The sequence below is a fragment of the Stenella coeruleoalba genome (assembly GCF_951394435.1).
Source record: "Stenella coeruleoalba genome assembly, chromosome: 3".
Classification (NCBI taxonomy): domain Eukaryota; kingdom Metazoa; phylum Chordata; class Mammalia; order Artiodactyla; family Delphinidae; genus Stenella; species Stenella coeruleoalba.
Window position 1 is genome coordinate 156,622,165 of NC_137148.1, and position 13,803 is coordinate 156,635,967.

Here is a 13,803-nt window from a genome sequence, read left to right on the forward strand (position 1 = left end):
CCCAAATTTGCTCAACTCTAGAACTCTTTTAACAGCCTATGAAATTAGCGTTTCATATAACGCCCTTTGGGAAAACATCTGGCAAAATATTAAGACCCATTTTAAAAGTCAAGTCTTTAAAACTTACCCAACTTCACCCAAGGGGCATCCCTTTCCTAGTATTCCCACAGGCTTTTCAGCCCTCAACAGGGCTTTGCAATGAACTGTTTACTACCTACTCCCCAAGAGACTGCATGACACACAGGTCTGGCACCACCACAATTTCTGGCTCCCAGCAGGAGCTCAATGTTGGTTGAACAAATAACCAACTTAAAGACGGAAATAGAGACTTCCTTGGCGGGCCAAGTGGTTAAGACTCTGCTCTCCCAATGCAGGGGGCACTGGTTCAATACCTGGTCGGGGAACTAAGATTCCGCATGCTGCAGAGCGTGCCCCAAAACAACCAAACCAAAACAAAAAAAAACCCCAAAACACAAAACTCAAAAAAACAGGAAATGAAGAAAAGGAGTGGATAATTCCCAAGTTTCTACTTTGGATGACTGGACTAGGGAAAATACTCTGAAGAAACATAAGACTGGCAAGAAAAAGGGAGAGTTCCTTTTGGACATGTGGGAAATCAAAGTGGAAATGTCCAATAGACAGCTGGATCTGAACCTTGGTAGAGATATCTGGAGAATCTCATTATTACAGGTGATAGATGAAGCCATGAAAGAATCAATGACAGGAACTTCCCTGGTGGTCCAGTGGTTAAGAATCCGCCTTCCAATGCAGGGGATGCGGGTTCGATCACTGGTCGGGGAACTAAGATCCCATATGTCGCAGGGCAACTAAGCCCACAAGCCACAACTAGAGAGCCCACGTGCCACAACTACTGAGCCTGGGCGCCCTGGAGTCCCGCACACCACAACTAGAGAGAAGCCTGTGCACTGCAACGAAGAACCCGAGCGCCACAATCTTAAGATCCCACATGCTGCAACAAATATCCCACATGCCACAACTAAGACCCGACGCAGCCAAATAAATAAATATTAAAAAAAAAAATCAATGACATTAACCCAGGAAAAGAAAACTGAGTGAAAAAAGTAGAGAATTTAGTTGGTTGGGGACCATGAATGTTTAAAAAGTGTGCAAAGAAAGTTTCTCAAGCCAAAAAAATTGGAATTCCCTTCAACGCCTCCCATTTGCCCCCATCCAATCCATCTAGTCCATCAGCAACCTCTGTCACCTCTGCCTTAAGAAGCTGTCCAGAATCCATCTCCTCCTCTCCATCTGCACTACTACCACCAGCCCCAGCCTAGACATTGCAAAAGCTTTAACTGCATCCACTCTCACCCAGACCAATACCAGACATCCTCCATCTAGCACCAGAATGGCCTTTAAAAAATGTTAGATCATGTGATGTTTTTGCTTAAAATCCTGCTATTGCTTCTCACTGCACCTGATCTGATCCTTGCTTACTCATACCAGCTGCACACCTGCTGCTCTGGGCACACTGACCTCCTTTCTGTCTTCATGCAAGCTCAGAAGGTTCCTGCCTCCAAGACTTTGTGCTGATGGTTCTAACTGGAATGTTCTTTTCTGAAACTTTCAGCTGATTCATAAACTCCTGTCATTCAGGCCAAATTAAGACAAAGCTGCTACTACCATATCTAAAGCTGCTGCTACAAATCACTCAGTATCACATAACTCTTTAAATTTTTTCTTAGCATTTATTATAACTTAAAATTAATTTTAAAAATTATTGATCTGTCTCCGTAAGAGCAGAGTTTCAATCTGTCTTGTTCACTGCTGTATCCCTAGCAACTAAAATATGCTCTGGCCCACAGTAGGCACTCAAATATTTGTTGCATGAATTAATAAGGGAAAGCAGGAAGGAGACCAAAAAAGTCAGAAAGCTGGAAAGAAAATCAGAAGAGAGTAGAAGCTAAGAGAAGAGCCTTAGGAAGGAGGAAGTCAAAAAGAATGATGACTAAGAAGCCACTGAATTTGGTAATTCCATCTTTGGTGTCCTTTAAGGGGGCAGCTTTGGAAAAGTAAAAGAGGTAGAAGGCAGATTACAATGGGGCAATGAGTAAATGGGAAGTGCAGTGGAAAGCACAAAGGGAAGGAAGGAGATAGAATACTATTTTGAGGGTGAGAAAAGACAAAAGAAAGGAGAATATGTGCTCCTGTTTCAAGCTAAAGGGAAGGACCCAGTGGGAAAGGGGATACTGAAGATAAAAAAGGAAAGATGGTACTATGACAAGGTCGCAAATGTTACAGGAAGAAATGGGATTCTAAAACCACATTAGTCATCTTTTCTCTAAAATTATCCCATATGATTATAGAACAATGTCTGTTTTATGTTTAGAAATATCTACTCCCTAAAAATAATTTGTTATTTACATAATTCCTACACAAGTTCGGTCTACAAAATCATTATTAAGATTTCACGCATCTTATCTTAACTCTTAGAAGGTACACACTGGGTGTTTGGGGTAGAGAGCCATATGTGCAGTGTTCTCACAGGTGGTTCAGAGAACAAAAGTTTTAGGGAGAAAGAGAAGACAGAAAGAGGTATGTATGCAAACGATAAAGCAAATGGGGCATGATGATGACAATGGGTAGAATCTAAGAGGAGGGTATGCAGATGTTCTTTGTACTATTTGTGTAGTTATGTACAGATAAAAGTTAAAAAGAGAGAAGAAAGAAAAAGAGGAAAGAAGAGAGAAAGGAAGGAAATTACAGATTAACATTTTACATGAACTTAAATGCAAAAAATCCTCGACAAAATATGAACATTTTGAATCTAGAGATGTATAAAAAGAGTTCTTAAACATAACACCAAAACACAATTCATAAAATAAATGATTATAAACTGGATTTTATCAAAATTAAATTTTTCTGTCCTGTGAAAGATCTTATTAAAAGAATAAAAAGAAAAAGAAAAAAAAAGAGAGAGAGAAATACTGCATGCCTAAACTAAGCAGGAAAGGCAACTTCCATGAATGGTTGGCATGCAACCGTCAAATTTCTTGGTAGACTATCACAACGACTTAAGGAGTAAGCAGCAAAAGTGTGACAATGGTGGATAAGGGGATGTGGCATAAACCTTTATAACATTTTACTAAAAGAGGGATTTCCCTGGTGGTCCAGTGGCTGAAGCTCTGCACTCCCAATTCAGGGGGGCCCGGGTTCAAGCCCTGGTCAGGGAACTAGATCCCACATGCATGCTGCAACTAAGAAGTCCACGTGCCACAGCAAGGATCCCGTGTGCTGCCACTAAGACCAGGTGCAGCCAAAATAAATAAATATTAAAAAAAATTTTTACTAAAAGGAAATGTTCAAGCTATTGTAGAAGACTATTTTCATGACAGAATGAATGTATAAAGTGAGTGGATAATTCTCTATTATCTGGCATCCCTAATACAAAGAAGTCAATCTGGACTTCCCTGGTGGCGCAGTGGTTAAGAATCTGCCTGCCAATGCAGGGGACACGGGTTAGATCCCTGGTCCAGGAAGATCCCACATGTCGCGGAGCAACTAAGCCTTGTGTCATAACTACTGAGCCTGTGTGCCACAACTACTGAGCCCACGTGCCACAACTACTGAAGCCCACATGCCTAGAACCCGTGCTCCGCAACAAGAGAAGCCACCGCAATGAGAAGCCCGTGCACCGCAATAAAGAGTAGCCCCCACTCGCTGCAACTAGAGAAAGCCCCCGTGCAGCAATGACGACCCAACACAGCCAAAAATAAATAAATAAAATAAATAAATTAAAAAAAAAGTCAATCCTATCATTAGAAAACTACTATTTGGTTTTTAATGAGCACACACAGTATGAAGAAAACCTAATGAGGTAATTCCTTGACAATTAGAGTAGAAAAAAGTCTGAAGCACTCTTTCTGATCCATCTCTAACAGTATCTACAGTAGGAAGATAGTGGTCAAGGTTTTGTTGTGGTGGAATATCCTAAGAAGGGGAAAAACATAAGCAGAAGGTGTACTCTACTAGTAATTTGACTTGATCCCTTTTCACTTGTACAAATGGTTTACCAATGGTAACTTTGCTATGAAACGACTGCCTAAGAGTACTACAGGACATTTGGAAAAAAAATAAGAATAATATTCCTTATGTAAGGAATATTAATTAGATCAAAAACATACACAGAATTGTCAAAAATAACAATGACTGAGAGGCACTTTCTCCCCTCCATTTCTCTGGCAAAGCTGTGCTCTCTCTCCAAGCCAAAATCCTACCAAGGCAAGGACTCTCCCCCTCTCTGAACTGAAGGAGCCACTAAAACGGAACAAGCCACTGTGTTCTTAGTGACACTGATCTTCCATTCCTAAAACCCCACTCCAAGGCCAAAGAGCTCACCTAGAATCACTTGGAGACTGAAGTGAAAAAGGTCCTTCTTCCTAGTAAGGAGGTTGAAGAGCAATTCCATTCTAAAGTTTAACTCATGAAATCCATGGGTCAAGGTTTAATGCGATAAGACATCAACATAACATGGCATACCTAATCACCCAAAAGAATGACTGACAGGCCAGACTCAAGTTCTAACACACTCAGAATTAATTTCTCTTCAAACAGCATGTCCAATTTCTCTCTAGTAGTTTAGGACTAAAAATATCATAGGGGATCTAAATTCTTAGTCTCTTTAAACAAACTGAATCACTACTAATATACATTCTAGGGGGTGGTTCAAGGTAACTATGTGAGTGTAAAATTGAGATTTTTATGAGCTTTCACTATTTACTTACACGGAATTACTACCCACAACTCTTTTTAAAAATTAATTAATTAATTAATTTTTGGCTGTGTTGGGTCTTATTGCTTCGCGTGGACTTTCTCTAGTTGTGGTGTGCGGCCTTCTCATTGTGGTGGCTTCTCTTGCTGCAGAGCACTGGCTCTAGGCGCACAGGCTTCAGTAGCTGTGGCACGTGGGCTCAGTAGTTGTGGCTCGCGGGCTCTAGAGCGCAGGCTCAGTAGTTGTGGCACACGGGCTTAGTTGCTCCGCGGCATGTGGGATCTTCCCGGACCAGGGCTCCAACCCGTGTCCCCTGCATTGGCAGGCGGATTCTTAACCACTGCACCACCAGGGAAGCCCACCCCCCACAACTCTTAAAAGTCTTTCCTTTGACTGTGAGCTGCACCCCTCCCTGTCTCCCAGGGCTTACAGTCTGTTTGCAAGACATGTCCTAAAGTACTATGTGACATTGCGCTTAAAATAAATAGCATAGACAATACATTTCCTAAATGTTTTGACAAAGGAGATTCTAACTGCTGTGGGGTAGGGTGGAAACTGGTTTTAAAGAGGAAGATGAGATGGCCCTGAAGGATGTCAGGATTCTGAAAGGTGATGGGGGAGGGTCCTGCAGGCAGCCTTTCCATTTATGAAATATTTTTCATATCGACACTCATTTCTTTTGAGTCTTATAAAAATCCTAGAGGAAACCAAACACATCCTCAGTTTACAGACAAGAAAAGTGAGGATGAGAAGACTTGACTATGTAAGACTTGATAACAATAAGCAATGAGATGTCCAGTAGCCCAAGCTAGTGTGGGAGAGAACACGGAAAATAATTCAAACAGAGCATAGGGGCTGTGACACACCTAGCATTTAAAGGGTGAAAGAGACCGAACACCTTAAGACTAATTAGGGAAGAGTACTGCAACAGCCCAGGTGAGACCTTAACAGAGGCATGAATTTAAAAACACACAAATTAAATTGGTAACATTTGTTCTAAACTTTAAATTACCAAGAAAACAACAGCAAGGAACCTTATAATCAGTCTCAGGAAGGAAAACCTCTAACCAACAAATTTCCCGAATATCTACTGAGAACCCAAAGGGCATAATAATTTACCAACAAACTCTAATATCATCAGAGGTTTTAAACAGGCTTATAATGAAAACTGGCTTTGTCAACAGTATTGCTGGAATCACAAATTCACAAATTTCAGGGTTGCCTAAATAAAGAATACCTTTGTACACCTCAATGAGCAGTACTATATCTTTACTAAGATTTCCAAAGATTCTTGATTTTCCATGCAGAACAGTTTGGTCAACTAAAGGCCGTTTTATTTCCATATTTAAGCCCTGACCCTGCAAAGAGCAAGGACCCAATGAACATTTGCAGAATAAATGAAGCCACTATCACAGGCAACTTAAATGCCAGACTCTTCCAAAATAAAGTTTTCAAAATTTCGGAATCCAATCTGGAAGAAAAACCTTTCACCGACAGTTCGCCAGCCTTCCCACCCGGGACCTTAATGTAAGGTCCTTAGGGTCATGTTTTCCCAAAGTAACGCCACAGTGCCATTTCCCGCAGATGACAACCACTCAGTCCCTGCCATGTTAGCCTCCCCTGAGTCAGACCAGAGAAGTTGCGGGCACTGGGGAAGTCTCAAAGGGCCCTGGGCGGCGTCAGGGGCAGCATCTCCCAGGAAGGGGCTGCTCCCCGAGCCCTACTCACCGCGACCGGGAGGCCGTGCTCTGGGCCATCGGCGGCGTCGAGGCGGGGGGCCGGGGCGGGCGCCGGGGCCGGGGCCTGAGCTGGGGCCGGGGCGGGCGGCTGCCGGTGCTTGCCGGCGCGCTTGGCCTTGGCCTGGATGCAGCGCTGGTGGAGGGCGAAGGTGTGCTGGCGCTCGAGCTCCAGGCGCTCGGGCGATACGGCCTCATAGCGGGCCTCGCAGGTGCTGTGGTGGCGCCGGCACAGCTCGATGCGCCGGCGGAGGCGCTCCATGACCGCGCTGTGTCGCGGCAGCGCGAACTCCGCCATGGGGCAGGTGGGCAGCACCATGGGCCGCGGGCTGCACGGGCCGGGCCCGAGGCGGGCCTCTCGGGGCCGGCTGGCACGGCAGGCTCCGCTCCCCGCCGGCTGCCCGGCTGCCTCACGGCCACGCCATGGCCCCGCAAGCTGCGGAGCGGGCTCGTGCGCGGCGGGGGTCTTCCTCTGGCCCCGCTCGGCCCAACCCAGGCAGTCGCTCGCTGCCCACCTCAGGCCTCGGCCTGTCCCCGCCGCCCCGGCCCCATTGTTTTGCGCGCCGCCGCCGCCGCCGCCATCTTAAAATTGTTTTCAGGGCTCTCGGAAAAGGGCGGGGCTCCGGCAGGCGAAAGCGGCGTCACAGCTGATGAACAGGGACTGCGGCCAAACAGAGAAGGAAGAACGGGCCGCCCGAGGGGCGGGGCCTAGCACGCAAGAGGCGCGCTGGGGCTGCTCCCGTGCGCAGTTTAAAAGGAACTCTCAAGTGAGGCGGAGGGAAGCAGGTGGGCGGGCTTCAGTCCTCCTCATCCATGTAAGTGACCGACAAGAGCCGGCTCTAAACGCCGCCTCACGCGGACAGGCCCTTCCGGGTCCGCCGCGGAAAGACGGGCAGTCGGCGCGGCGTAACCCTCCAGATCCAGACGCTCCCGGCACCATAGCGCTTCATCATTTTATTCCTCCTGTAGCTTCTTAAATGGGGCTTTGATAAGTTAAAAAGTATCCAGGGTTTTTCAGTGTTAGCTGTTTTCGTTCGACCTCACGGCTCACATTCAGCCTCACAATTGGTAAGAATTGTACACGGGTGAGGTGAAGAGGTTTCTTCTCGCGCTGTTCTGAATCATCGAGACTATATAATCTTCCCTTACATAAATTTTGAACAAATTTCAGAAGTTCAATTACTACAACAACAAAAGCCCTAGCAGACAGGAAGAAGAGGATGTGAAGGAGTCTAGCTCCTTTTCTGGTGTGTGGGGGTAGAACTGCAAAGGATGATGCTTCAGTAAAAAAACAGGGAGCCTGGCCTGCAAGCTTTACATTTAAAAGATGGTCTGTTAGGTAAAACTGAATCTCAACAAAATACAACTAAAGACAATTACACTCTAGTATTATACCTAGTAGGCAAAGGGAGTGGGAGACTGTAGGGGAAAAAACAGGAGCAATGAAACTACAGACCGTCTCTGTTGGGCCAAGACAAACTAGAGACAGGTATTGGCACCCTAACTGCTAAAAAGTTAAACAGGAGGTGCCAAAAGGCTGCACAATGAGAGACACCATAAACAGCTCAAACTTTGGTACAGTAACTTATTACTAGGCCAATGAAAATGTTTTACTTTAAAATCAGAAGAAAAAATTGAGTCCTTATTCACATAGTACTTGTTTTTATACAAATGCAGTAAAAAATACAAGTGGCCCACCAAGGCAATAGTGCTTAGGGCTCATGAACGCCATAACATAGTCTTGCTTTTACCATTCTTCAAACATAAATTTTACACCAGAATTAAATAAATTTCTTTTCTAATGGGAAAGATAATCGTAACTAGGAGCAGTACATTTTGGGTACTCTTCAGTAAGCAATTCAAAAGCCTAATAATACTGCATAAAAAAGTTATGGCCTAATGTTCAAAAATATCCCTGAAATATGTAGGAATATATAAAAGATGGAGTCTGATTCTGAACAAAGATTTATTTTCTAATAAATGTTTAAAAGTCGAATGGTTCCCATAAATCTCAAAGAATAATCTACAAATTACCATTCCCTTTCTGAGCTGCTATACCTATTATAGAACTGAAATACTGAACCCCAATCCAGCAGGAAAAGGATGCAAAGCCTACTCTGAATTATATTCAAATCCACGTGGTGAGATGTAGTAATTATTTCATCGTCCATAATAGTTTCTGCAATATTAGAAAATTTCATGTAGTAGTCAATTAAAGGAAGATCAACCCACTATTGAACCAGTAAAACACACAAATTGAAGGTTATTATGAAAGAAGGTCAGTCAAAAGCAGATGCTTAACACAGGGCTTTAATGTAATACCATTTAGTAACGCAACAATTGGAGAAAAATGAAGAGTATTTTATGGATGAGAGAAACTGAGGAACACATCTGATGGAGTGGGCATTTTACAACAATGGGACAAATAACCAGCATGTAAAATCATAATGTAAGTGCCTTTTAAAGAGCTGAATACTGCTGCTGGTCATTCATTAATGTGTCAGACTTCTAGGTGCACCTAGAAGGCTGCACCTTCAACAAAGAGTGAAAAGAAAACCAAGAAATGACTTTTTGTTTTGTCTTTCTTTTTTTGGACAAACGTTGCTAAATTACCCTTGGAAAGGCAAATGAACAGTCTACTGATTTATACTTGTTATTCCACAGCTCAGCTGGAAGAAACCGTAATGTCAATGGAGGGTAAAGAAGGCAGATTTCTGGAAATGCAATGATCCCACACACTTGCGTCAAGGAGAAACCTGCAGACATATTTTCAGGTCTTGCTAAGTAACTGTTTATTTGCACTCAATACATTTGGGAAAGTCTGCTACATAGCTAAGGTCACTGTGACCACAGAACAACAGATGAAAAGGATAAAGCACTGAACAGTAAGAAAAATGCATCCCACCCTCATAAGAATTTAAGTGAACCAGTAAAAAAACTGAAGATAAACAAAATAAACAGATACAGCCTTCATCTTTTATGAATATACTTCCTCCCCAATATCTCCCCAATATAAACACTCTGGAGTGTTTATATATTCAGTGCAAGGAACAGTATCATCGGTACACTTGAAACACCTCTGAAAAAACAATAAAGCTAAAAAAAAATCTAATTCTGAATACATTTCAGTGTGGTGTAATAATGATGTTATTACACTATAGTGATGGGGGAGAGGCTCTGATAGCACCCATCTGCATTCCACATGAAAAAACAAACCTAAGATCATTTCTTAAAAATTATACAAGCCACATACTTAAAAAAAGTTTTGAACAGGACTGCTTTATCATGTAATTTAAGACAGAACTGTTACATGAACTGCAAATAAAGACTTAAAAGATTTAGCAGCTACAAAAATCAGAAAACTCATGCTAAAAGTCACTTCTCCATAAATACTTTTAGCCTGTGTTCAATTACAGTCAATTCTGAATTGGCTCGCCTCTGGATTACACTTCTAAAGTCTTTACACGGAGTAAAAGAAATGGTAAAGATGAAGGACACTATTCTATCGTGTACTTTGACCCTGGAAAGGTGTGGGTCTGCTTAATAAAGGAAGAAACATACACATAATCACAGTAAAGCTTAACACTATGCAGAGCTCATAAGTATTTTCAGCAACGGACTGCAAGCTGTGCTGTGAAGACAATGCATAGCAGAGAAGAAAGCTGGGAATTTGGGGAAATTGAGAAGGTAAAACAGTGTCAACACAGTGGAAGATGTGATGAAAACATCTGCCTCTACTCTGGTAGCGTTCCTTAAGAAGCCACCTGCTTGAGAAGGCTGAAGCCCAGACACTCCCAGGGTGTGAAGAATGAATGCCCGAGCGCCACATTATGCCACCTCCTCCACTAACTGCAAAGCTGTCTGGGAACTGAGCTGTTCCAAAGGCAAAAGAACACACATACTTCACGGCCTAACCAACATCAAGTGAAAAGTTTTTTTCTTTTTGTATGTCTATTTTTAATACAATTTTAACAGAACCTTTATATAAATTTGGGCTTCCATCCAATCACTCTCCTCAATTTCCTTAGGAGGAATTGAATAATGGAAGCAAGCAAAACAAGATTATAACCACAAATGACTGCACTTTAAACATGATTATCAATTTTAAGGGACAAAGACACGTGAATGTTTTGTAATACCAAACTTAAAAAACAAAATCAGTTACTTCAAATTCAGCCCCCTAGCATTTTTAAAGGTTGGTGTTATTTCTGCATGGACAGATTAATATATTAAATTAAGCCAAGATTTTTAAAGACTGACAAAGTTCTATCACTCTATTTTAAAAAACAAAGATGTTTAAAAACAAAAAAAATACAAGTTAGTTGCTTCATGTTACATTTCACAACCATTATGTTAAATGCTTTCTTTCTACAGAAACAGGGTCCTTTATGTCACAACTGCAATTATTTACTGCTAGATGTTTAAAATTACACGGGCTAGTGTTCAGCTGGAACCTGTTGATGGTGACTCTGAAGGTTTTCTGAGTTTCAACCTAAGATGTGCCAGGTCCTCTCCTAGGACCCACACTTTGCAGGGGAAGGGCAGGGAGAGGAAATCACAGATCAAGTTCTTAAGATTGTTTCACTCTCTTCGTGGCTTTCTGTTTCTTGGTGATCTGTTCAAAATTTCATCCTCCTGTTGGTTGAAAAAACAAGAAATTCACTATAATTAGCACATTTTTTAAAAAAGTAAAAGTTCACCAAGTTTTCAAATGAGCCAGACTGAGTATAACCCATCTGAGGAAAAACAGGAAAAGAAAAATGATTGGAAGAAAATGCATCAAAAACAATGTTGGCTCAAAGGTGGTGGGATTGTATGTGTTCTAATTCAGTCTTTGTTTTCTAAATCTAACCTATAAGCATTTTCTTTAAAAAGGACCAGACACCAGGCTTTCACATGTTATCCTGCTTAATCCTGAATAACTACTGGCCTGTGGACACATTAGTCCCACTTTGAGGCTGAGAAAGCCTCAAAGATTCATGAGGACTAAAGGCTATCAAAGCTGAGTCCCACATAAAACTCAAGACTACAAACCCAGTGCTCCTTCTACTCTACACACACTTATTGTGTGAGGAAGTTTGGGGAATATAAAAACAGACTGGTCCCTACCTGAAAGAACTATGCATTCTAGTTGAGACAGAATACGTCCACTGAAAATATAAACAACATTGACCTTTATCAATAGAAGGGCAGAGTTGTGGTAGCTGTAAATGGAAACTGGGTAGTTTCCAGAAAGGATCAGAATGAAACAGCAGTGCTTAGAAAAGGGACCTTGGTAAGAAAGGTGTGGACTATTCTCTTTCCCTCATACCTCATATCCAATCCACCAGAAAATCCAGATCAGAAGCTCACATCCTTCTCTCCTATCACCCTGCTCTGGGCCACCATATCTTGCCTGGATTATTACAGTAATCTCCTAACTAGGCTCCTTGATTCTCCCTGGTCTGTGAAAAACATAGCAGCCAGAGTAATCAGGTCTGATCACTCCTTTGCCCCAAAGCCTACAATGGCTGCCCATTTCACTAGGAGGAAAAGCCAAGCCCCTACAACAGCCTAGGAGGCCTCACCTAATCTGGAGCCTTCCCCATGTTCCTTTGCTCCACCCTCTTAATCTACTGACCGTACTGGCCATCTAGACTACCACTTCAGGCCCTTGTACCGGCTGTTCTCTCAGGAATGCTCTTCCCATGGACATCTCCACGGCAAAGTCCTTTATCTCTTTCAAGTCTTTGCTCAAATGTCACCTCTCCACTGAGGCCTACCTACCATCTTTTAACATTACATACAACATACCCCGCCTCCAGCATTTCCAATACCTTTTCCTGTACAACTTTTATTTTTCATAGCCCATTGCTTTTTAACATACTGTTCTCATTTACTTCCTTATAACGTCTACTGCTTACTGTCTGTTTCCTTCCACTAGAATTTAAGTTCCCCAGATGTAGCGTATCTTTGTCTGTCTTGTTCACTAACAATACCTGGTACACAATGGGTACTCCACAAATATTTATTGAATGAACGAAAGAATGACTCCATCAGCAAGAGGGATAAAAATTTTAGAATGCAGTGATTTGTCCAATAAATATTTTTAAGGGCACAGTGAGGAGAGGTAGATGATGACACAGAACTGTAAAATAATAACCTGAAGCTGCCATCTTAGAAAGCATTTTGTTAGTCTTTCCTTACCTTCTATTTATTACAGAAAACCATTTTCAGCACAGAAAATACTTTTGAGATTCAGATGTAATTTGAAATTTAATTTTTTAGTGCTAAGAATTCCACTTTTACAAAATTGGCTGTAATGGAATTTTTACTGCCACAGCCATTGAAAATTACCCTATGAAAATACTCTCTACTTAAATGTACCTTCACTGAGTTGCCTGAAACATTAAGATATACTCTCCCCCTTTCTATTACCTCTGCTTTAGGTTTCCTATCTTCCTCCTCTTGACTGACAGTGCCACCATCTTCTTCAACGTCACTTTTTTGCTTCTCTTCTAAGACAGAAAACAAAGCAAAACAACTGAGCAAAATCTTATACTTGTTTTTGGTAACTAGAAAATCAGCATTAGAACACACCTCTAGAGTCTGAAACAATCTTGACAGTAACTTGCTTATAAGGGTTTGAAACATCTTCTTAGGATGTTGGTTTAAAGCAGATATTTTGGGGTCTACTTCTTACCAAGTTTCTCTTCACCTTCCTCCTCCTCATCTCCCTTTTCCTTTTCCTCTTCCTTTTCTTCTTCGTCCTCCTTCACATCTGGTTGAGGAGCATCAGTCTTCTTGTACTCCACAGGACTGGGCTGTTTCTGAAATATTCCCCCAAAGCATGACAGTTTTGTTCACATTTTATGTATTACGTTACCATATAATTACCGAAGGCCTACGAGCAAAGTTCTGTACAAAGGCTATATGCTGGGGTAGATACAAAGAAATGAGTAAGATGGAATTCCTGCTTGAGAGCTTCCTCTTCACTGAGCATGTGTATGGTTCAAGGTAGAAGGAACAGTAGAAGCAAAGGGGTCAGGCAGGAATGTGCAAGTCTAACTAGTCAAAGGTGACTGAGGTACAGATATGCAGAATAGTGGTGGGGGGATAAGGCTGGAAAGGAAGATTGGGGATCAGGTTACAAAACATCTTGAATGCAAGGTGAAGCATAATCCTCATTTAGTAGAAGTAGAGGGTCTAAACAAAATTTTCTTTTTTTTTGATTGCATATAACAAAGGCTAAAGAATAAGGCTGTATCAGCCCTACATGTGTTTTGCGGGGGAAGGGAGGGTAGGGATGCTGAGGGAGAAATGGATAATGAGAAATCAAAGACTGAATTATAAAGT

The 13,803-nt window shown here is 42.1% G+C and overlaps 2 protein-coding genes across 3 annotated transcripts in view; both read right to left on the reverse strand.

The window, feature by feature from the left end:
* Positions 1–7,057, reverse strand: part of MAML1 (mastermind like transcriptional coactivator 1) — a 46,100-nt gene extending 39,043 nt beyond the window's left edge. Inside the window, exon 1 of the mRNA XM_079915442.1 lies at positions 6,461–7,057. Coding sequence (XP_079771568.1) covers positions 6,461–6,787 — 327 coding nt within the window. The 5' untranslated portion in view covers positions 6,788–7,057. The remainder of the gene's footprint in view (positions 1–6,460) is intronic.
* Positions 7,058–8,692: 1,635 nt separating this feature from the next.
* The window catches only part of CANX (calnexin), a 32,400-nt gene continuing 27,289 nt past the window's right edge, over positions 8,693–13,803 (reverse strand). The window contains exons 13-15 of one of the 2 annotated variants that reach the window (XM_079916571.1): positions 13,151–13,277; positions 12,886–12,965; positions 8,693–11,103 (exon numbers count right to left, since the gene is read on the reverse strand). In XM_079916571.1, the coding sequence (XP_079772697.1) occupies positions 11,050–11,103; positions 12,886–12,965; positions 13,151–13,277 (261 nt within the window). In that variant the 3' untranslated portion in view covers positions 8,693–11,049. Of the gene's footprint in view, positions 11,104–12,624; positions 12,966–13,150; positions 13,278–13,803 lie in introns of those variants that run through there. The other variant, XM_079916570.1, reaches the window with a different exon arrangement.